The sequence below is a fragment of the Melanostigma gelatinosum genome (assembly GCF_949748355.1).
Source record: "Melanostigma gelatinosum genome assembly, chromosome: 3".
In the NCBI taxonomy this organism is placed as follows: Eukaryota; Metazoa; Chordata; class Actinopteri; order Perciformes; family Zoarcidae; genus Melanostigma; species Melanostigma gelatinosum.
In genome coordinates, this window is record NC_136636.1 from 11,034,910 (window position 1) to 11,060,471 (window position 25,562).

The 25,562-nt window shown below is 40.7% G+C and overlaps 1 protein-coding gene across 2 annotated transcripts in view; it reads left to right on the forward strand.

Annotated features, from left to right (window-relative positions):
* Positions 1–24,311, forward strand: part of cpne5b (copine Vb) — a gene marked incomplete at both ends in the record, with an annotated part of 89,812 nt that extends 65,501 nt beyond the window's left edge. For both annotated transcript variants that reach the window (XM_079265413.1, XM_079265412.1), the window contains 13 exons: positions 94–197; positions 1,362–1,466; positions 9,002–9,043; positions 9,229–9,304; positions 11,000–11,053; positions 11,773–11,834; positions 13,941–13,987; positions 14,690–14,871; positions 15,149–15,276; positions 16,181–16,283; positions 21,928–21,985; positions 22,699–22,772; positions 24,120–24,311. In XM_079265413.1, the coding sequence (XP_079121539.1) occupies positions 94–197; positions 1,362–1,466; positions 9,002–9,043; positions 9,229–9,304; positions 11,000–11,053; positions 11,773–11,834; positions 13,941–13,987; positions 14,690–14,871; positions 15,149–15,276; positions 16,181–16,283; positions 21,928–21,985; positions 22,699–22,772; positions 24,120–24,311 (1,227 nt within the window). The remainder of the gene's footprint in view (positions 1–93; positions 198–1,361; positions 1,467–9,001; positions 9,044–9,228; positions 9,305–10,999; positions 11,054–11,772; positions 11,835–13,940; positions 13,988–14,689; positions 14,872–15,148; positions 15,277–16,180; positions 16,284–21,927; positions 21,986–22,698; positions 22,773–24,119) is intronic.
* Between the last annotated feature and the right edge of the window lie 1,251 nt (positions 24,312–25,562).

The following is a 25,562-nucleotide window of genomic DNA, read 5'->3' on the forward strand; positions in this document are numbered from 1 at the left end:
ACCGTACATTCTTTTATCATGAAGAAGTTACGACATACCCTCCCCCAACCCTATCTCACACTTCTCTCCCCGCATCCCCATGCATCCCTGCAGGACAGCGCCACGACGCAGTTCTGTGCCAACAAGCTAGACAAGAAGGACTTCTTTGGCAAGTCGGACCCTTTCATGGTCTTCTATAGAAGCAACGAGGACGGAACGTGAGTGCTTGATGTGATTTTTTCAATTTTTTCGAAAGGCAGCGGCAAGTGCGATTATCCTAATATCATAAAAGTTACAGAGGTATTATGGAAATTATCTGGGGAAGAGTGGGAGGCAAAAAGAGGGGTATCATTAGAGGAGATACAGTAGAGAGGGATGATAAGTGTGTGTACAGTATGAGAATAGAGCTGCAGTGGTTACTGAGGCATGCACAACTTAATAGGCTGCATACAGAGGCATGTATCCTGTTCACATCACAACACAACTCCCACGACTATGCCTTTCTTAAATGACTCAAGGAGAGCGAAAAGGAAAAAGAGGCAATTAACGTAAAAAAAAGAATAAATTCAAAAGCATAAAAGCAAGACTAACAAAACACAAACTGCATTTTCCATCCGTAGGAAAAGCGCTGTCACATAGTGGTGCACTCCCCTGTTTCCTCACCCCTTCCCAGAGTGCTGCTCAGCCTCCCCAAGGGGCCGTGTAGTTGTGGCAGCGTCAGCTCTATCTATCCGAAGATTCTTTACCATGTGCTTCATTAGCCGTCTTCCAGCTTTTCTCAGTATTTTTTTTACACATAACAGGGTGGGAAATGGATACCCACAAATGTGCTACAAGTATCTGGTGTTGGTGCCAGAGGGGGTTACAAATTAGAGGCCTGCGGCTGAAGGACTAACACGGTTTTAAAAGGCTCAAGGCACTTTGTGGAGCACAAGTAATCCAAGGCTTTGCCTTGTTGCTTTTCGAGAGGGTATTTGGGGGGTAGGGGGGTGGGGATTTGATAGGAATTTATGTGGCTCTACTCTGCAAAGCATTGTGGATATCAGAGAAATCCATTTACATATCATTGTCATACTTGAGGTCAAGGGAAAGGATTTAAAATCCAGACTGAAATCTCAAATTATTCTCTGTGGCCCAAAACCCAATATAGCTGGGAGGCAGGCCAAGCGCTAAACAAAGCTCGGTACAGCCCTATTTAAAGCATCTCTCCCGTAACTGAAGAATTTGTCTTTCCTGTTACCTCCACATCTTCAGTTGCCTGATCCTCCCCTTATTTGCATATGTATCTCTCTACCTGGCTTGTGTAATTAACAAATATTAATATGATTATTTTCTCTGCCTCTTTTTGACCACATTGTTTCCTAACTTCCCTCCTCCTCTAGGTTTACTATCTGCCATAAAACAGAGGTGGTGAAGAACACATTAAATCCAGTGTGGCAGCCTTTCACTATCCCAGTACGAGCACTCTGCAATGGAGACTACGACAGGTATAACACAACCTCCGCCTGTTCTTTACACCTTCTGATCCCCACAGCTGGTTGCCTTTTCCTTGCTGATGCATTGATCCCCTCAATATTTACCTTATCTCACACACACACACACACACACACACACACACACACACACACACACACACACACACACACACACACACACACACACACACACACACACACACACACACACACACACACACAGGTAAAACTTGCACACACCTTCAATGTTGAACTCATTGACATATTCTGCCTTCATTGGTTTCTGTTTTCTCAATCTATCAACTCCCTTCATGGCTCTAATGAAATAAGTTGAACCAGCGGAAATCAATTCAACATGGTGCAGTGTTAAGCCTCCAATTCTTTCTACTGCCACATTATTTCTGCTACTGTGCGCTTAGGACATCCCTTAGTATCGATCTTTGCTAGAGAAGCACGAGTCAGGCGCAATGAGCCTCTCTAATCTCCAACGACCTCCTTGTGGTGTTTCTGTTATAAGCACTGTTCTCCTCAGATGTAATCTCTGAGCCACATTAATGTACTATTATAACACTCACAATTAGTTATAGGCTGCAAACGTTGGCATGTCCAGATAGCCATGTCTCCAACAAATTACATTCGCTTTTGATGTACCACAAATACATTTCAAATGAGTCTGCGTCAGTCTGCAAAGAGGGGAAGCCAGTTCAATTTACACAGTTTAAAAGAGCAACCGTAATCCAGATCACAATATGTTTCCCTGTCATCTATGAAGTTAGTACGAACAAGCTCTTCATGGAAACGACAAGAACAATGTTCATCTCCATTTCCATAGATCATCAACTGATGAGGATGCTGACTTTTAAACTGGAGCTTTCGCCTCAGTCTTTAGTGTTATATCATCTGTAGCCAAGCATTACATCTTTAAAACCCGTTGACAAGAGTGTCCTTTTAAAATAAATCAGTTGGAGACAGCGATATCAAACGTCTCATGGAGCAACAGCTAGCTTATTTAACTAGCTACTTGTGACAGTTTTCATTTCAGCAAAATCAAAGGCTGCAGGCCAGACACGAGAAGCTTGCTGGTGTCGACCTCTGAATGAAAAAAGGACCCGCTGTCTCAAAAATTACGAAAAATTGGTCAGATAATTAATGATAGGAGTGCAAAACAAACAATATTAGAAAAAAGATGATATGAGGGCAAAAACATTTAATACCCTTAGAAGCCTATACTTTGTTCCATTCATTATCGTTTTGTTTTTATACTTAGAAAACTCTGACCACATTACTGAATACATATTTGAAAATAATAAGGGGTTGCTTTTCCCAGTTGCCACATAATTAATGTAGACATGTTGTGTCAGAGGGGATATGAATTCAGTTCTCCCCCAGCTTATCTGCCTGCCTCTAATTTAAAACACGGTGCTGGGAAGAAAACAAGCTAAATCATGAAGGAGCTGTGAGGGAAGATGAAAAAGGAATGACAGACAGATTACTGGTGTGAGGGGAAATATTTCATGTGGCATACCGTGTCTTTTTTCTGCCTCTCCCCCTTCTCTCATCTCTCCCACAAAGGTGTCTGTCCTTTCATCTAATTACTGACAGTGCTGAGAACCTGGTGTGTGCACAGAAAGCTGAGAGAATTCCCAAACAGACAGACGAGAACAGGGGTATTGATTGGGTTGTCTCAAGAAGCATTTGATACTTGGGAAATATAAGGTGAATTTGAGTGAGCCAGGCAATCACACGCAAGCTCAAGAAGGGCTCACTGTCCCGTCAGAGCCAATCATGCACAAGGAACTGAGCAGGGCATCAAATGCACTTCTTTCCTGTGCCATAACATGTGAGCGCACACACAACCACACGCACACATCTTAGTATAAATAGGAAGTGACAAGCCACGAACTGAAGAAGTCTTGAAATATCACCAAGACAACTATAACCTATAAACAGGTTTTACACTTGTGCGTGGGTGAGGAATAAACTTTGCGGCAGTGCTGTTTTGTGTTTGGGGTGAGTGGGAAGGTGTGTGTCTCTTTTTAATTGTATATGTCTTAGGACCCATATCAATAGATTATTTTCAACCTCTGCGATGGCACATTATCATCCAAGCTGTCAGTTTTTTTTATGTCTGTAATTATTGTTTACATCCATCAACTGATGGAGTGCTTTCAGTGATTGGAAAAGTGCTAATGTGGTACCCTAAAAATATATGTTTAATCAGTTCAGACCAATTTATATTACATGAATCAAAAGTCTATGTTTCAACGAGTTAGACAGCTAAGACTGCTGTGCAACACTATTGTGTCCTTTTGTCCTCTTGGTCCACTGCAGGACCCATTTCCACTCTCACAGACTCCTATCATATTGCGACATGCTCTCCATCATTATGTCAAGAAAAAAAAAAGCGCGATAAGACGTAACTTAAGACCTTAATTGCTGCCATGGATATGAATTGAAGTATTTTTCTAAGTGGTTCTTCACTGTATTGATAGACAACTTATGCAAGATACATAGTTTACACTGTATAAAAAGTATGGTTGGTGTGAAGAGTGCGTGGTGTTCAATACTGCTAATGTTATATTCCTATTAAACCCTAAAACGAGAATCCTCACATTGTAGATAGATGAAAACCAACCCCGAACTAACTTTGCAGATCATAACAAACTGATTAAAAATAATGAAGCAAAGTCGGTCTGGAAGTCTGCAGAAGGTCCAGTTTGTTTGTGAAAGTTGGTTTGTCCTCCTTATCGTTATGGTACTTTGGTACATTTTTCTGTTTAAGGCCATATTGCACAAACTGCCTCCTTATGTTCTCTAGTGACTCCCAAAACTATCAGTGGCTACAACCTTTGATCATGTGGACAAGTTCTGGGCATCATTTCTTGAGGCGCTTTTAGAGTTTTTGCCCCATAATGTTGGTATGAGCTACAGAAACGCTTTAAACTCTCTTACTTTAGAAATTTACCAGATTAAGAACTATTTTAACACCGACTGTATTTGTTCTGGTACTGAATGACACCCCCAACTTGGTGAAGCCTTTTTCAAAAAAAGATTTAATCTTTAGTCTTTTATGTGTTCTTTTATAAGTGAATCTCGTATGCTGCCATCTTGGCCAGGACCCCTTTGAAAAAGAGACCTTAAAACTCAAATGGAGCACCATGTGTAGAAAACGGTTGAATAAATATATCACGATAAATAAATACCAAGAGTTGCACAAGATGCAGATGACTTGTATAGTACACACTGCTATGTTTATTGCTGTTGTATCTCGGTGGAGAGGCAGTGACTACTCGTTATCTGAGTTGGTACTCACTCTGTACTCGCTCTCACGCCAGCACATGTTGAAAAGGCATCAAAGCACCTCTGTCTTGGAGTTGAGACCTACTGCTGATGTACTGTTCTCTAACTAGATACGTCTCTCTCGATCGACAATAAGCACTGGAACACCTAGTGCTGCACTCTATTCTTCCTGCTGGAGCAAAATGCAATTAACTCTGATAGGCTACAAATGTGGGATCCATCTTTCATTGTATTCCTTTCATTATGTGGGAGGCACTTCAGACCAGTATATATGGAACTATTCTCAAGAAACTCTTTTTCAAACTCTCAAGTCAGAGGATGTTACACATGGGATGTGGATGTAGAGATCTCATTGACAGCTGCACTCTGCATTTTGGCAGACCATCTGCCTCAATGCACATTTGTTTAAGGTCAGTGAAACGCTGCATGTTCAGTTTTTTGTGCCTGAAGTAAAGTGCTGTTACAAAAACAAGAACGTGCATCCAAACCTGTTTCCAAGTCAAGTCCTTCACTCATTTGAAGACGTTTCTTTGACAGCAATGATTTAGGCGTGGTGGTCTGACTGGACTGCTGCCTTATAAGCAAATAAAAAACACAACATTACCTGCGCGTTTGTCGTATACAACCTGGCAACGTAAGGAGCAGGTATCCAAACGCTATAATGACCAATCTATCGATCCAATACAGCACATTGGCACCTGAGGCATGACCAATTCTTATTAAATACAGTTGCTTGACAATTTTACAGTAACAAGACAATGTTCCACACCATCAAGAACAATATCATTCCCATAATAATCACATTGTCATATAGGAATAAAGGTATTCTCTTCTCTTTTTGTTAAGTGAAGCCTAGTTGCAGCCTCATTTAACACTCACTGCACATCAAATTATCCCAAAGAGTGAGGATATACATTTTAGATTGTATCTGTATAATACAAGTTTTTTGTGTATCGGGACCAGTGCATCCCCAACAACCACTTTCACAAAGAGCAGGATTTGGGTTTTTACATTTTTTTGTTCGTGAAAAAATATATCTATGATGTTAAATTGTTCTGCGACGAAGGAAACATCCATAACAATGTGCAGCAACACTGAACAAAGGCTAAAGGCTGCTGGACCGAGCACACAATTGTTGCTGTATAAAATCTGTCAACAGTAAAAGTGTTGCTTGTTAGAAACAACACCCATAAATCCCAGATCTGAATCATCGCCAGATTCGCCAAGGGCTATCCGTCTACCATATTTGAATCAGTAATCCGTTGATAACCTTTTAGAATGTCTTGCAAACACAGTCAAGGATAAAAAACACTCCACCTTCCAAATGTGTTGGCTGGCGACTGGGTGGCGCACTGATTAGACAGACTGTCCTTCAAGTGGCAGGATCCAGTTGAGTCTCTAGTGACAGCGAGCAAAATCCATCTCTCCACACACACACACACACACGCACACACACACACACACACACACACACACACACACACACACACACACACACACACACACACACACACACACACACACACACACACACACACACACAGCTCTGGAAGACTACATTTTGGGAAAGAAGAGAGAACTAGAAGGAAGGAAAGCAAAGTAGGGAAAGGGATAAGGGAGGAGGACAGGAGGAGAAATGAAGGAGAGCAGAAACACTGATGACAGACAGCAAAGGCAGATATACTTGCAGTGTAACCAAAGAAAAAACAGAAATCCAATACATCAAAGGCTCTGTTCCAGACGAGTGAGTTAAGGAGGATGAGGGAGTGTGAAGAAAGACCAACTTGTTGAAAAACAGAAATCTAAATTTCCATTATTCATCTCTTTACTGTATTGACGGTATGCATCGTTCAAACCCACCTCTGTGCTGTGTTTCTTGTGTAGGTGGTACGTAAGGTATGTTTTCCTATATGCCGATAAGTCATTAAAAACAAGGATCAGTTCTTTCTCGGTAACATGCCAGCTCAGGTGACTCAAACGTAGTCTATTTACGTCTCTGGCAAAAGATCAAAGAGATCCTTCATTGGAGCTGAAAAATAGTTCCGTGTCAAATGCAGTCTCCTTTTTCCCCTTAATTATATGCGGCTCCTTCACGGAAGATGAGTCATGTTTATTAAAGGTGCCTTGGACTAGTAGCTGAGGATATCTGTGGCAGATTCGTTTTGGAGTGTATATTGTTCTGAGAATTCAAGGGGCCACTCAATTATCTGAGTCTTTTGATGTAGCTGTAAGTAAGAATATTAAATAAAATGCATGCTTGAGTCGGTACGTTGACAGCTTCCTGGTTCTTTGAGTACCAAACCACTTGCACTGCAGATGGATTGGTCACGGTAAGGGAAAACTGGCTTTCTGCATCCATATACCTATTTCCTCTTTTTCCTCGCTGGAAGAGAAGCATCACGTTTCCTCCACCTGCACATTTTTTTCTCTCACAGCTTTGAAGACAACCTCAAAAGAACAAACCGTTACCACAGAATGACAGGTGGCAGGGAGGAAGTTGTGCTTATTTCAGGCATCTGTCATTTCCTCAGTGACGGGGAAAGAGTCTGTGATGTGCCGTTTGCTTCCATTTTCTTTGGATCTGGTGTCAGTACCTGTGAAAGATGAAGTGGGGAGGAGAGGGGAGACATGGGGGTGAGATCAATGTGACTCAGGAGTGAAAGTGGCAAACAAAAGTTTTTTTCTGCACTCTGCAGATACATTGTTTCAGCTGCATTTGTGCAAAATGTCACCAGTGTCTTTTTTTTCTGATGTTCTTGTGAAGGGTGGAAGATAACACGTGCGGCAGTTTGCAAGCTACGATTCACACAAGTTGACATTTCTCTTTTAATGTGCAACCAGCTGCTCAGCCTTTTTCTAAAGCTGGCAAATATCCCAGTTTGAAAACCAAGTGACATCAATTTTAATCAATTTCAGGGTTCCCATGGCACCAATTCAAAACACTTACTTTTCAATGACAAGATATCAATGAGCTCTAGTATAATATTTAAAAACAGCTATGTTTTTAACAGACCGATAATTACTTAAAGTTACTGTGAGGGAACTTTTAACAGGTTATGAAATTTCAATCTCAATTTAATACTGACGGCTCTATGACCTACATCAGGAAATGAGACATTCAGCGAAAATATTGGCTATTTTTATATAGTTAATCTTAATGCTTGTCATCGGTGCCACCGGGTCGGATTCTGTGCAAAATCAGACAAAATCATGCAGGTTCACCAGAAACTCCTCCGGCTTAGATTCTAGCACTCCAGCAGGGGGCCTCCAGCAGGGGGCCTCCAGCAGGGGGCCAGCCCACCCCAGACAGACCCAGATATGGCTTCACTGCTGCCTTCCACCCACAGTGGCTCAACAACAGCGGCTCCTCGCTGGGCCCGCTGGAGGGAAGGGAGGCACGAGAGAACCAAAACCAGGACTGAGCTGGACAGACTCTCAGACCATGCTGCAATTAATGAGAGGTTTTCTAATCTGCTGCTCAGAAAAACTACTGCCTTCGTCCATTGGGACCATCAAAATCAACACATAATGAAAGTTCCACGTCGTAGTTTTGGGATCCAGTGAACCCACTCAATCATTCAGTCATTCAAACACCAAACTGAACAACAATCTCTTTTAGGTAAATACATAAATAAACATTTCCTTGTGCAACTCAATAATGATGTTGACCCTTCTCAAAGGCTCAGAGGGTTGGCATGAAACAATAAACACACACTTGTGGCTGCTGTCTCCATGTCTTTGTTAATTATAAAAGCTTTACTGCAGCTAATGAAGTTGTTGCTGAGGAGAGGTTACTTTTCCCCGGCAGGATGGTACTGTGGCACCTAATCAGACATGCACTGTATTCCCTAAATTATCTGACAATGTTACATGTTGGCCTCGTGTTTGAAATGAAACGCCCAAAGTATGTTTTTATTTTAATTTCTATCTTTTAAGACAACATTCCTGCATCAAGCGAGTCAACGAATGTCAAACTATATTTAAGAGGAACCATTTGACCTCTACTAAAGCTGTGAAGCAGACAGACAGCGTCTCAGATTATTTTCTGCCCATCTTGTTTGAATTAGTTTATTTTTGATGGATGGCACATCCATGCTTGGCTGGTGTGATTGAAAGCTCCAGAACGAGCTACTGAATAGACCCTGTAGGATTGTTTACCATCTGCCATGCTGCTTTAAAATCTAACCTGATTGTGTGTGTGTATTAATTTGTGTGTGTGTGTGTGTGTGTGTTGTTATTTTTCCCAGAACTATCAAGGTGGAGGTGTACGATTGGGATAGGGATGGCAGGTGAGTGTGATTGCAGAAAAAATGAACTCAAACTTAAGCCAAGTTTACCGTTTTCAGAAATATTTACCATAACCGATCATTTCCTGTCACAAAGTTCTATTTCGTCCCTGACATCCGGCCTGTTATTTGTACCTGTAATTGTTTTCCTGCTCATTGGTGTTGTCTCCTTTTATTCCTCTTCCCAGCCATGACTTCATTGGGGATTTTACAACCAGCTACCGAGAGCTAGCTCGGGGGCAGAGCCAGTTTAATGTCTACGAGGTGAGTAATGCCAGTGTTTTGACATTGTCTGTTGGCTCCTGAGATCTGGAGTCTCTCCACGCAGTGCGTCGTCTCGGATCCCATTTCTGACACGAGTGGCATTATATCTCTGTTGCACTGTTTTCCATTACTCTAGCGCATTCCTCTCCATCTTCTATCCCTTCAAACCAATGCATTTATTCAACGGTTACAAAAAATGTCACGGAAAAGTTCTTCGTAATTCATTTATGGTGATACATCCAATTAAATATTTCTTCTGCACAAATCCTTTTTTGTTATTAGATTTATTTTGAAACTATAATGATTAGCAGCAGCGTGAAACAGGATAAATAGAAAAACAATCCAGGGATTTAGTGTTATAATAGCTATTTCTCAGTACTTCTCATGGGATAGCTTAACATGTCCCAATACAGCTCTGTATGCAAATTACAAATCCAACTCTGGTGCCAGAATCCAAGGGTGATGGGCAAGGCCTGGAAATGACAGATGTGTCCTGTGTAAAATCACAATTAGTTTTGTCAAGAGCAGAATATATGCTGCTGTTAGATTGAGAATGAAGCGCATTGAACATAAACCCTTGTTAAAAGCAAAAAAATAAACATTTGAAAGTCAAAATCTCACCATAAAGGAGGACATGTTAACTGCTTCAGGCTTCTGCGGTGGCCTCCTGCTGAAGGACAAATACCTGTATTTTGGATGTCAGCTCCATTATACGCTACTCTTGATTCCTCTCTACCTCCCAGTGAGACTGAAAGGCCCTTTAGTTTTTGCATCAGCAGATTGTTCAGTGTGTCAGACAAATTGCCATCCCTCCATGTTAAATTAGGGGCTGTCACTTTCATGCCTAGCAGCCATAGAGGATCGAGGTAATGAGCTGAGACGTCTTTGGTCTCCGGATTGACATTTCTCTCTTGTTCTGGGGCTGGGGCAATACCGGTATAGTAAGTCTTGCAGTTTAAGCCTGTTCATCCATTGATTCTTGTTGCCTCAGGTTTGTGTTTGAATGTCCAAACGTGTCCCATGTAATTGTGTGATTGACATGTATAAGATATTCAAGGTGAAGTGTTTCTATTTTTTTCTTACATGAGCTACAATTTCCTCTAATACACATATGTTACCTCGTGCACACACAACCTCACCTTCTCACATTCCTTGAAGGGGTCATGTCATTCACTTTTCAGTGCTTATGCACAAACATTTGGGTAACTGGTGTGCCTCCCAAACCCGCAAACACGCCATTCAGATTCAGTTCCCCTTCCAATGTCACATGCAGGCTCATTAGAATAGGCTGAAGAGCTGAAGAGACTAGCTTGGGAAAATTGACATGTTTGTTTTCAGATGGAATTTTTAAATTGTTTTTTCACATACCTGTTCAATTATTAGGTTAGGTTATTTAAATTCATATTTTCAATACTTGTTTATTGTAAGATTTTGTAACCATTTTTGGCAAAAACTAAAATATTTCAAATATTACAGACAATGATTTACACACCTCTATACGGTGCGTGTAGATAGTCATTTGTATTTTATGTATTTATGTGAATAGTGCCCATCTTGTATGTTAAATAATCATGTCAAATACTATATGGTTATATTTTTGCTTAAAAGCCACAATGTTAATTCTACTTTTTTTTTTTTGCTAAATTGTGGCCAAAATACCTTTATTTTAGAATACCTGTACCTCTTGTTTTTTAGGTGATTAATGCCAAGAAGAAAATGAAGAAAAAGAAATATGTCAACTCTGGGACAGTAAGTACGGCTCCAGCAGCAGACCAGGACTGAGACTGTGCCTCTTTTTTCTGGTTACTTCTCTTCTGTTAAGTTAATCCCTCTTTGATTATCACGCGGGTTTTGACGTCACTCTGTGCGTTCTATGTTGTGGAAAAAGGAGACGTACATTTCTTAATTAATTCACATATATGCCAATTAATTAAAACATTTGGTAAAAAGCAGAAAAATAAGCTTTGTTGATTCAGCTATAGTTTTGAAATCCAGCTCAAGTTACATAACTTACTTAATAGTCATATATGTGTGTATTTATGTTTCCTATACACAAACATACTATACATTATATACTACAGCATATAGTGATAATGCAAGATGTAGCCGTAAAGTATTTTGATGGGACAAAATAAAAGATGAAGGGGCTATACGAAGGACATACTTTGATATCTGAGATCAGACTGAGCGACACAAACGACCAATTCAGACGCCAATTTTCACACCACTTAGACAGCAGTGTGGGCATCTGCACGTAATGCCGACAAATGCATCTCATCCTCTCTTCAATCTTGTCCTTTGGTAATGTAAATGAATCAATCATCCGAAACCACACGGTTCACATCTTTTACTAAATTGAGTGTCAAGTGCAGATCCACAACGTTCTGTGGAGGTTTTTTATTCATTTAGTAAGAAAAGATCCTTGCCACCATGTTGAATCAAAAGTTTCTCCTCGTCTTTAATTCCAGGTGACCCTGCTCTCGTTCTCTGTGGAGTCAGAGTTCACTTTCTTAGATTACATCAAAGGCGGGTGAGTTGGAATGACTTTCTGCATACTTAAAGAAAGAAATGGCCTCTTTGCAATTCCTGTTCTAAACAAACAATGAGGTTAAACACAAAGTAGTGCAGATTTCATTCTCAAGTGTAAGCCAATGGTATATCAGTTAGGGAGAGAAATTAGGGTTGATTTGACTTGGCAGTGGTCAGATTTTATTTGAGGTCACTATTAAAGACCGATTGCTTGCATGAAGTTAAATTGTCCATTTCATGGGGTATTGAGGATTACATCTATTTGCTTTAACCTGCATTCATTGCGACTTGGGCGCAGCGCAACATGTTGTAAATATTACTTTACGATAAGTTGTTATGGCGAGCATGTTAGCAAACTATTGCCTGTTTACACATTCAATAGACACTGAGCAACATTAGAATTGGAGCGGTGTTTCTGGCGGCATTGCAAATGTTCCGTCTTCTTTCAGCTCTATTTTGCTCTGCACAGGTTCCCAAAAAACATGTGGTTCTTTAGCTGCTAAATGCAACACAGGTAGTCGCTAACGTTGCCTGCCTGCCTGCCGTTTAGTGCTAGGCAGGTAGCACCCAGTGGGTCGATCAGAGCTGGAAAGCAACTGCTTGCTGGAAACAACCTAAAAGCTGTAGAACCTAAACCATGAGCTGAAACATGCTAAAACGCAGAGTTTAATCACATGACAGGACATTGTAAAAAAAACTAAAAATACAACCGATTATAGAAACTTAAATTGATAATACATTACTGATAATGACAAGTATAATATATATTCTAGAGTCTTCATTAGAATGCATTTATCGCTATCCCCTTATCTGTAGTAATAATGTGCCAAATATTTTGTAAATTTGCCAGCTGAGGCTAAACTGTCTTCACTGCAGGTACAACCCTTCCCCCTCTATTTAGTGTAAGAGCGTGAGGTTGACATGTGAATGTCAAGTACATCTCAGGTGAAGGGGGCCTTTCAGGCAGGTTGAGCTCTACTTTGATCTCCACTGTCCCATCACAGCGGGTAGGCTGTCATGGGTTTCATGAGCTGTGGCAGAGCTGACAAGTGTGACGGATTCCTCTGACAGACAGTTCCTGGTTTTGGCTGATCTATGATACAAAAACCCTAAGGTTTAGTGGAATTCAAAAATATCATCCCTATCAGTCTGCCCCCTCACATTACTCTGGCACTTACTGAATAGGAATAGTTGGTTCTTGCAAATATGGAGCCCTCTGCGCTTTAGCAAATGGATGAAAGTTGAGAAAGTGTGTCACTTAAATTGACCAAGCACTTTGCAGCATTAACATCTGAGAAAGAACACATAAAATGTCTACATGAAATTTCTAAACTAGCTGTTAAAGCACTTTTCTGCTACACCTTTCATCGTGATGCAAAGGGAACTCTGGCAGATGTTTTGTCTCATTTGACAGGAAAAATGTGGCTGTACCAATAACTCAAAAGTTTGTCTCCAAGGGTGCAGCACTGGGAAGACTTAAGGAATGAGAGGGCATGTTATGCTTGGACTATAATGACAGAGGCCATCTCTCTTCGCTGATTATGGTTCAGTGCTCTGCGATCAGGTTAATAAAGTAGCAGTTAAAGTCTTAACAAGACTGCAGAGACAATTTGAAGTGTCAGTGGGGCTCTTTTTAGAGGGGTTCGACAGAATGGCAAGAGTCTACAAAAGATGTGTCAGCTTTGAATATATTTCTTTTTTAAATACCGACATTCATCACACACACACACACACACACTTACTTTGTGGCTTGGTGGTTGAGGACACTTTTACAAGAAATTCAATAGTGCAAAAAGCAATACTATGAATTGGTAAGAGAAGTTGTTACACAGAACCATCTGAGAAGGCCTGGCAATTTTCAAAAAAAATACTCTCATAGATAATAGGAGGCTGTCATTAAGGCCCCAAAGGCCTTGTCTCAATGTCGTAAATTAGCAAGAAGAGGCAAGTGCTTCATCAGCAAAGACAATTGGGTTATGATTTGACATTAAGTGCTCCATCAATTGCTTGTTACCCAGCTCAATGTCTCAAAGGAGACTACGCCTTCTCAAGGGAGGTGAAAAAGTTGATTTTTTCCCCCATGTCCTCCTCTCCATCCCTCTTGTAGGACACAGATCAATTTCACTGTGGCCATCGATTTCACAGCATCTAATGGTGAGTGATACGAATGGAAAAGTGTGAGTGTGTGGATGGGGAGGCAAGAATGGATCGTAGTGCTCTTTGACTGTGGCATGTCCGATCTAAGGATCAAACAGACGGTGCACATACTGTACACACTGTCACTCTAAGCCTTTAAATACCTCGCCCTCCTAGATGCTCTGGCAATACACTCTAAATAAAGGTTATAGGATGCATTTTAGCTACGAATTAAATGAAGCACGTGGGGTAAAGAAACCATCAGCTTGTCGTGAATGGACCATTACACTACTTACGCCATTAATAATGCCTGAACGCACAGCGCTCCAAAACGTTTATCCGCAAGGAAGAGCTCTTTAGTGTGACTCATAGTTATGAGACAAAAGTTTTAATTTCCCCAAACGATTATTGCTAAATTCCTCCCCCGAACAGCTAATAATAACAGCTTCACAATGGGTTTCCTCCCACTGTTTGTCAATGGTTTGGCCTTCATTGTGTCACAAACTTCTGAATTTAAAGATATGATTCATCATCGCTGAAGACTTAACGTGAAAGCTCTACCGTAGAGGAATCAAGGTAATGGAGATCCATGGCTGTAGCAAAAAAAAAGCTTTTTTTATTGTCGTACCATTGCACACAAACACTATCTTGCATTCTAGAAGTGACATCTTTGTGCCTCAATACCCACAATGACCGTGAGATTGATTGATTGGTCGACAGGCAATCCGTCCCAATCCACGTCGCTGCACTACATGAACCCCTACCAGCTGAACGCCTACGCCATGGCCCTGAGGGCTGTTGGGGAGATCATTCAGGACTACGACAGTGACAAGATGTTCCCCGCTTTGGGCTTTGGAGCCAAACTGCCCCCTGATGGACGGGTTTCACACGAGTTTCCACTGGTGAAGTCTACCTCTCCTTCTATCACCTTTGATTCATCAGTTCAATGGATCTTTATCAAGTCTATTTCATGCTTTTTATTTTCAACTTCCAAAAGCATGCCACTGAATAGTCGCTCTAATTTATTGTGTTTACTCTAATTTATGGATTTTGAGCATGACCTGGTTTACGAGAACCAAGTTAATGAAATCTAATGAAAACAGTGTAATTTGATAAAGATCTTGGGGTTTGATAAACCAAGTCCATGAAATTGAATTTCACAGTTTCTCTCCTTCTCAGAATGAAGACATGGAAAACCCGTACTGCAATGGTATTGAGGGCATCTTAGAGGCATACCACCAGAGTCTGAAGACAGTTCAGCTGTACGGGCCAACTAACTTCGCTCCTGTGGTGAATCATGTTGCCAGGTGAGAGAACAATGCAGCTGGTGAGTAGCTAACGCTCCTATTAAAGAGGCAAAGCAACAGGGACCACTCCCTTGCATTTGTCAGGTTTATTATTATACCAAAGAATCAATAAGTGTCTTGGAAAATTTATTTTTACTCGTACTTTCATGGATATGAAATTATTATCAAAAAACCAGTGACTCCTGCACAGATTTTCTCAAAAATATATTTTATAAGTCTGTCTGTTTTCATGCAGAGAGGAGGAGACATTGTCCAAAACATTTCCAACAAAGCTGACAATGGAAGTTTATGATCAGAATTGTGTTCATCCACAATGATAGCATACAGATGATCAAGAATATGATATTCTATTAGACAGGATCTAACATGCTTAAATAGGACAATTTAGACAGCTAGTGGCAAATTTAGCTGACATGGCCCTGAGGCTATTCAAATATACTGACATATCACATATCATAACACACAATGCAAAAGTATGCAGTAAAGTATGCAAACTGTGACATGATCCAAGTCGATGCTTGTGCCCCCGACACCAACCTCCCACTGTCACCGCTTCTCTCGTCGTCTCATTGTTTGATCCATATCCAAACAATTCTCCATCTGATACGCCAACACTCTGTAATTAAAAACGTCATTCCGATTAAAAAATGGAGTCACATTTTTTAAAACTGTGGCAGGGCGCCATAGCTGTGAGAATGCACAACCAGTATTGGTATTTAGCCTTTGAGTGGGGGAACTCAAGTATGAAGAGAATTTTAACAAAGGTGTTAATCCCTGAATCAAACAGAGTATGCAGCTTTGTATCAAACTTGTTTGGACTGATGAATCAATGAGTATTTGTGAGGTATTTTAATGAACCTGAAGTACAACAACAACAAAACAAAGTGCATCTGTGTGTGTGCAGGTATGCAGCTGCGGTGCAGGACGGCTCTCAGTATTATGTGCTCCTCATCATCACAGACGGCGTCATTTCCGACATGGCCCAGACCAAAGAGGCCATTGTAAACGTAAGAATGGGAAAGGGGCGAGACACCATGCTTTACTGCACTATATAAGGCTAGATATGCACATTTTATGAATTAGAAGGAAGTACCTTTGATGTGAATAACGAATTGACATTTTGGGAAATACACACATTTGCTCTTATGTCAAGAGTTAGATGAGAAGGTCGACATCACTCTCATATCTGTAGGATAAATATGAAGCTACAGCCAGTTAGCAGAGCTCAGCATACACATTGAAGCAATGGAAAATAGCTAGCTTGGCTCTGTCCAAGGACAACAACATCTCTGATGCTTGGTAACCTCATGGTGATGACAATACTTTTAGAAAATGACTGCTTTCAACCAAGGAATAGTCCATCAGATAATCCCCCATAACACAATAACTTGTTGTTTTTACCCGTCACTTGTTGTACAGATTAAACAAATAAGATATAACGTGTTAATTATTGAGTTTGAGATGCTTGTAGGTGGATTTTGTTATCTTCAGTGAGAGCTAGATGTTTCCTAAGCTGTCCTATAACAACAGCTGTCTGCCTGTAGCTTCATATTTACTGTACAGACATGAGGAGTATCTTTTCACGTAATTCTCTGTAAGAACACAAATATGTGTATTTCCAAAATGTAAAACTGTTCTTTTAAAATCAACATTGAAAGGCCACCAAAAGACCAGGAAACTAAAGATTTTTTCAGTGTTGATTAATTGTTTAGTGCAGAGGTTTTCAAAGTGGGACGCAGGCCTGTTACCAATAAATTCCTTAGGACAGACTTATTTTGTTATGTATTTGTTTTGGTGTAGTTTGAAGTTATGTCTAACTGCAATATTAGGCTATCTTAGCTCAATTGTTGAGTGTGGGATCCAATAATGTAATCATGATTCCATCAGCGTCCAGGAATAGAGGGAAACTAAGCAGGTAAACTAAAGGTTGGCGAGGAACCTTTTTCCAAGCTTTGTTTGAAGGGAGGCCCAGAGCCTCAGACTTTGAAAAAACCCCTGCTTTATTAAAAATATTAATATGTTTCTCGATCTCTCTCTCCGAGATGATATTTAGCCCAGATGTTCATTGTGGTTGCCCCTCTGATTCAGACATAGAAGGAATCATGTGATAGCAGCAGTTGTTCTCAATCTGTAAAGAACAGTGATGGCTTCACATAACTGACATTTTCTTCTATAATTGCAAGATCAATATATAAACTAAAGATTTATCTGACAGCTACAAAGAAGAAGCTCAACACCAAAAAAAAACACATAGTTGTGGCCATATTTATAAAATACAGCACTTGAAAAGCTGTTCCTGCCTCTAAATAAAAATCACATCAGTGTGCTTTATTCCTCCGAGCTTTCCCCAAAACTTGCCCTAAATCTTTTTTTCTCCCAGCTTTAAATAGTAGTTGGCTGGCTGGCTTCCTCTCTTTTTTTCTCCTTTGGTCTCTTCCTCTCATCTCCTCCTCCTTTTTCTCATCATCATCAGCCCGCCGCAGGCACAGAACACCCAGCAGACTGGATTTAAAGGGAATTTGCGACTGTTAGTCAAAACATTAGAACAGCCACACCTTCCTTTTAAGATCTTGCCTGCTGCTCTATCTCACTGCCTCTGTCTACTGATGCTTCCACTGCTTTCCCTTTAACGCTCCACGGATCCTAGGCGAGGGAGAACACACTGCTGAGGTTATATAAAAGTCTTTCCTCATACTTATTCATGCTGGAAAGAGCAAGACGATGTGGGAGAAAGCCTCACATCTGGAGGTGGTTTATATTTGTGCATGCAGGTGTTTTTGTGCGTTTCAGTCATTGTGTGGATCGGATATGTATCTACTATGTTTGTAATAATGACCCATGTGTTAGAAGAAAAGGGAGATTTATTATCAGTCACAACAGAATCTGCTATTCCACTGAAAACCAACCTGTCAGTCGCTCAGCATCCCCCACCACAGCTCGGGTCCCTCTGCTGCCTCGTTCTCTTTCTCTGTGGAGCCCTCACTCACAAATACAAAGACTCTTGTTGTCTGACTCCATTTCGTAACTTCTCAAAGATCTAAATCTCTTCATCTGCTCTCCCCGTACTTCTGTCGCCACACACAGTCTATAACAACAACAATTCCCTGCTGCCTTTGATTTCCTTCTTTTCCCATCTTCAACTTGTTGTGCGTTATCTCTTTATCAGTGCCGGGGACCACGAAAACTACTTCACTTCACAACCATTTTACCTCCATTAGGGCTGCACAATATATAGTTGTTTTTTTGAATCATCATTGCAATGACAACTTGCCCGATAAACACATTGCAAAAGACAGCGGTGTTGCACTCAGGGATGTTTTTGACTTTTGAAAGAGTATTTTAACCTCTTAAACACCAGCCCTATTTTTAGGCCTCTGGCATGTATCAGCAATGTATCACAACATTTGGCCAGCAAGCAGAACAAAAATCTGCAGAAATGCAGTTTTCCACTGTTTGGCGAGCAGCCGTCCATCCTCGTCCAAAGCAGGTAACGTTAGCGATGCCATACGGAGTTTGATGATAAGAATAGCTAATTATCACTTCGCCAATTGTTTTTGTGAATGTATTTTAAAGATTTTGGAACTTCTTTTATTGCTGCTCAAGAAAGACTATTTGTCTAAGAATGACAAAGTAATAATTGATTAATATTGATTGTTGTCTTACTCGCCTTTTTTCTCACAATATAATCAAAAACAACCGATGAGAGTATTAATAAGGAACCGAACCGAAGAGTACTAGTTTATGCAAATTGGTCGTATACTGTGTACCGTTACTGTTGCTATGTCCATCAAGCTTTGCATTCTCGCACATGTGTATGCATATGAAGTGTTACAGTGCTATTGGTAGACAAAAGCAACTTCTCATTTATAACCAGGAACTGTCAATTTTGCCAGCTGAAATTTATATTCGGCAAAAAGATTGCGGCTCAACTCGCATTAATCATGAAGGAGTTGCATTTAAAATAGTAGCCACCCATTTTCACACATTACTGTTTTCACAGACAATTGCCCACATGAACAAGGTTAGGCTTCACCGCTGCAGGGCCCTCTGGACATGTGTGACTAAATACACCACTGGAATTGGCAATTACTGTTTAATGAAGGTTCTTGCATCCGCCAAAATGTTTTTTATAATTCTTTGTCCAGTTAATTAGCAAAATATCTAACATTGGTATAATAATAAGTTTAAAGAACTGTCCTGTCTTGGCAGAAGTATGGGCTCTCTGAGCACAAATAAACAAGATCAAAGTTACAAAAAAATGTAGATTATCAATGGATCATTTCAATGTACACTTGGATAGTAAAGAATGTGGCAACATCACAGTAACAAGTATTCTGAAAATAAAAGCTTTCATTTTCATTAAAGCCTTAGTCCTTTTCAACACAGTTCCATCTGTCAACATGTGACTGACAGAATAGAATGTCGGGAAAAACCTGCAACTATCATGCAATAGTTGTCACATATGCAATAACATACACCCATCAAAGCATGCATGACATCTGGATTTTAGCAACACATGCGTACCGAGTTGTTGAGGTAATGATGATTGATGTTGTGTTTTGTTGTCTCATTAAACTGGATCTCCACTGCAAAAGTGGGGCACGGTGCATTGCCAGATTATTTTTGGTGGCATTTGATGTGTGCATTTATATCTGCACGTATGAGTGTTTGTGTGCGCGTAGGAGGACAGGCACTGACAGGAGTTGTGTTGAACACTGATAATCGCGCTGATGTGCTGTGAATGAGGCGGTGTCGACAGAAACTGCTCTCACCCCCGGGGCAAAAGAACTTCCCCGATTGTATACGCCGCGTTTGTCTCGAGCCAGAGATAAAACTGCACTTGTTATAACTGCTTTTTCAAAATATGGGACGCCAGAGAAAACTTGTTACACATAATAGAGGCTTTTGTATTTATGTTGTCATCTATCCGGAAATTGTAACAGTAACAAACATGGCCTGTCAAAATGCGATGCAGTCACAGTGACTCAAGCAGAATGTGAAGAAAGTCACTCGCGCTGCATTTAATACAGTCAGACGAACACGAGAAGAGAGGCTGTTTTGGCTGCTTGAAGAGAAATATTTACTGAAACATACAGTGTGTTTGTTGGTTGTTAGAGCTCGTTTAGATTCAATCAATATAGGTGTACTGATTTGCCTATTAAATCGAATTACATTTTTTTTACCTGTTGTCCCCATCAGGTCAAATGTCATTTCCATCAGTCGTGCCTTAATCTCGCGACAAGATTTTGGTATCGGAAGCGGTCTGGTTTCCATTTGTAGTCCGCGTAGTGTTAACTAATCCTGTTGGAGAAAGCTGCGGTTGGATGCAGGTTAATAGTCTGTGTGGGGCGCAAAAGAGGGGAAACGCATTGGCCGCAATGCAATCTGGGAATCCATCGGCTGTAGTCTGACGATGATTTCGTTTTTCATTGGTTTAAAATTAGCTCGGAAACTGGCTTCTTGTGAAACAATCAGGTAGTAGTACATGCCGTTTTTCAACTCCAACTCCAGTCTTGCATCTCAAGTTGCTAATCGGAGTGTAAACAATGAGCAGCGCATGGAAAAGGAAGTCTTTGCTTATCCGCCGGCCACACCTCAACCCCAGAAATTAGCCCCTTGCCCCCCGGAGGCTTATCCGTCGTCAGGCCGATAGCCTTGGGTTTCAAGATTAATCTTGTCTTTAGTTTTAATGCCAATTAGCAAGTGTTAGCATGCTAACATACTAAACTAAGATGGTCAACATGGTTCATTTCCCAGTCCTATGTGTTTCATAAATGTTGGTATCTTTTGCTTTTTGACGGATTTTCAATCTAGATGTTGCCTTTGTTTGGAGACGGTAACCCTCCACAGAAGAGAGATTGACAGCAGCGTTATCTGACTTAGATGTGACTTGGGAGCAGCTGGGCGGGTGACTGAGGATGGTCGCTGTACTGATTGAAGTTTGCACCTTCTCCCTCTCCCTCCTCTCCCAGCTCACGAATGCCACACCTTTCATTAAGACCTCATCAAGGTGTCCGCCAACACTTGTCTTCCTCCCTGTGACCTGTTCTCTCCTTTGAGCCTTAAGCAGCTTCTTAGAGTGTATAATGTCACAACACAGCTCTTTTTGCAGGTCAGGTCAAATTTGATTGTTTGTTTTCTCTGAAACGGCTTCAGTACTGATATGACCTGTTGTCCCACTATCTCAGGGGATGCTGTTAGTGTTGCCAGTGAGTTTAATCTCCACTCCCCAGCCTGATAACCAGCATCCAGTGGGCAAATACAGTGCGTGTCATCCAGAGATAAGAGCCATTCATACGACAGAAAATTGGAATTCGGGACATAAAACATCTGGGATAAGGAAAGCAGAGACAAAAACAAGTTTCTGCTGCAGCATCTCCCTATTTTGCTGACTTTCTCTGACTTCCTGTCTCTTTTTCTCTCTGGAGGCATTAGTTAAAGGTCATTCAGCTGGTTAAAGCGTGATACAGAACATTAGCGTGGTTGTGATCTATGTGGGTGAGCATATAATGGCTAGGATATCTGACATAATGTAATGAGCCCTTCAGGTCGGTGGCGATTTGGACAAGCGTCTCTCCTACTGTTTTACTAAAAGAAATGTGAACATTTTGTTTGTAAAGAAAAATCCTTTCTTTTTCGATTTCTCTGCAGGGTGCCAAGCTTCCCATGTCCATCATCATAGTTGGAGTGGGCCAGGCTGAGTTTGACGGTAGGGTGACTTTATTATTTTTGCCTGCTGCATTAAATGTTTAATGGTAATGGTAATTTTGTTAGGGCAGAGACATACAGATAGCTTCCACAGTAAAAGAAAACATCTTTTAAAACATCAGTAGTGTTATATTCTCACGTTCATCTTTATAAATCAAGGCAGTTAAACAGATTAAAACATGGGCCAATATTTGACATGTTAATTCCTACAACTCACAGTCTATTGCTGTTACAGCCAGCATTAACCTCTCTGGCTCCAATTCAGAGAAACACCCGGGAGAAAATCACTGTACAAACTCATTTGAGTCAGTAGAGAAAGGATTGCAGGGGTGAATGCGGGCATAGCTGTAGAATAAATGGTTGAGGTTAATTGCAGGGTTTACAGTGTTTAGTACAGATGATTCTAAATTGCACAGACTATAACAAAGGACTTATTAGTCAATTAGACATGCAATGAAGACCGATTAAAGCTCTGCAGCTCAACACCCTTTCTACTTTACTAATGCTAAAACAAAAAGATATCGATTAATATGACTTATATGATAACTAAACCTGTGCACCGGTAGTGTATCAACCTTGTCTCTGCCCTAAAGACACCCGTGTGTGCTTACTTCACACACTGTGTGTGTGTGTGTGTGTGTGTGTGTGTGTGTGTGTGTGTGTGTGTGTGTGTGTGTGCATCCATGCATGCGTGTGTGACCTTGTGTCTTCCAGCTATGGTGGAGCTGGATGGTGATGACATCAGGATCTCATCGCGGGGGAAACTGGCAGAGAGAGACATTGTTCAGGTGACTGCCCTTTACATCGTGAAAGTCAAAAATGTCAGCACAGCCTTCAGGTAACAGACAATACAGTCGATAGACATTTATCAAGCTTGGGCTCATGCAGTCTCTAGCCATGAGATACAGATCACCACTTATAGGCAACAGGGATTCACAGTATAGGTACTGTGTCACAGCTTTACATTTGCGTTTTAAATTCATGCTGTTGCCTCAGTTGTGCTTGTAATGTTTCTGACAAAGCACCATCTGTCGGCTTCTCGAACAGATTAGGACATCTGCGTGCTTCCTGCGAATTCCCATGGCGACAAGCGTGTTTTAAAGTTTCATATTATATGTCACTCTAGGAAACCGCATGTGCCTTATTCACAGAAAGTGATGTTTCAACTGACTGTGGTGTCAAAACTAAACTAACTGAATAGTGGGCAAATGTGCAGGGTTTTCTAAATGTTTTATAGCAGAGATGTCAGGGTTTGGGCGGCTTACCACCTCTGCTGAACATCTTCCTGGGGAAACATCGATGCGCGATGACAAATAATAGAAAAGAGGGAATCCAAAGAAATTCGATCAGGACAAAAACGTATCTTTTCACTTGGACTCATTTCTTTCCTCTCACTCCTGAGGGGAGCCAGAGTGCAGGATTAGTGACAGATCAGCATACTAAAGCCTGCAGGATCAGGCAAATGTTGCACAGGGGCTTCTGGATTTTTCCATTCAGTATGCCAACTTGCTTCCAAAACTTATTTGTGTACATTGTCAAAAAGTATTAAAGCTTTTCAGGAATCACTACAACAGTAGTCCAAAATCCCGAGATAGAATTATGCTCGACCAGATGTTTTCAAGTCCAGTGAAGGAATATTTCACCACCAAAATGATCACTTGTAGGCTTTACCAATTACTCACCAAGTGTTAAGCTTGAAGTTGTGAAGAAAACTCTCTTTTTCTCTAATGCCTCCTTGGTGAACAAAGAATTCGCTAAAACCTTACCATTTAGAAATACTTCCACATAAACAGTACTCGCTCAGACTGTTTATGCAGAAGTGCTTTAGTAGGTTTTAGCGAAGATGCATGTGTTTGGGAAGTAGTCAGCATACGACTGATAACCAGGACTTGGATTATACTGCAGGAGTGTGTTTCTAAACGGATGTTTCGATTTAGTTTTGCTGTTGTTTAACGAGATCCCTATTTAATTCTTCGAGACCTTTCGCCGTTTTTTGATACATTGTTCTTTGACGCATGAAAGACAAAAAATGTAAGGCAACACAGTGTGAGTAATTGATACACAAATGATCATTTTGGGAAGTTACTCCTGAATATCAACATATTGATATTCCTCCTTCTGCTCTTCTTCCTCAGTTTGTTCCCTTCAGAGATTACATGGACCGGACAGGCAACCACGTGTTAAGCATGGCTCGGCTCGCTAAAGATGTGCTAGCAGAGATCCCGGACCAGTTAATCTCTTACATGAAGAGCAGGGGGATCAAACCCAACCCAGCGCCACCTCCCTACACACCTCCCGGACAGACACACCACCACACACAGATCTGAAGCCCTCGTCTTCACTTTTCACTGAGTACTGACAGCATGCAGCAGCCACTCAAAGTCAGGAACTCTCTACCTCCTGTTTTGGTGCAAACAGGAGGTGACGCACTAGGAAATGGGTGTTGAATTTTGTGCCGTATACTCCCAGTGACTATTGGAGCAGCTTTTTTGGGGGGTGTTTCTCTGTGATATATTCATTTGGATGATTTCTCTTAAAGAGAGGCTCAAACTTTGAATCCAACACTGAGGCAGTGACTGTTTCATGTCTAATTTGACAGCAGGTTGGTTCAAAAACGTCATGTTGTGGTTTAAACTTGTGCCTGTCTGTGGTTGTTTCTCCAATTGTATCAGGATGTGTGATCTTTGACCTAAGCCTTGCTCATCAGTATTTGGTGTGGCCTAATGCAGTGATATTTTTTAGTCACCTTTTTCCCTTCTGGAAATTAGTTTTTGTATTTGGGGATTATCTCTATATCTGCTAATGCATCGGTTATAATTAAGGAGAAATTGCAGATGTGTAGTTTACGGTTTATTACGTTACCAACTTTAAATCAGGCTTTTCATACCTTAAGGTGTCACCTCCACTCTTCTTTATTAAGTAAATGTTTATAAGAGCATGTTGTATGAGAAGTTAATTCCCCATATCCCAGTATATATATTCTCCAATGTTATTTCGAGTGGCATGGACATTTAATAGATCTGTTTTGAAGTGGGACCAATTATTTAAGTCATTGCAAATAAGAAGCACAAATTGTCTCTATACCAAGGACAGTATTATGATGATGCTACCAGGTTGAATTGTATTTAATCATTTTGAGTGAAAGGATCTCATTCAGTAAGGATAGACTTCCATCACAAAGGATGATGTTGCACAAGAGGTACATTAACCAATTACTCGTAACCTGATTTCATAATCCACAAAGAAATGCATTTGTTTGGTAATATTTCGTAAATAAAGTTAGCATATAAGTAAAAGACGGACCATTAAAGAGGAAAAAGAAATAAAGGCCACAAAATGCAACAAAATATGTCATAAACACTGTTAATAGCTGTAGTCAACCTGGCAAAGAGGGCAACAACCACTAAAAATGCACTATTATATACACCACTAAAGCACAATATACACGGACAGTGAGGGTCTTAAGGCAATGGTTGTTACTAAGTCTTGTAGATTGAATTCTCATTTCATACCTGTGCTGTGTACATGTCACATATTAATGATATAAATGTGTATTTTATCAAAATATGATGAACTGA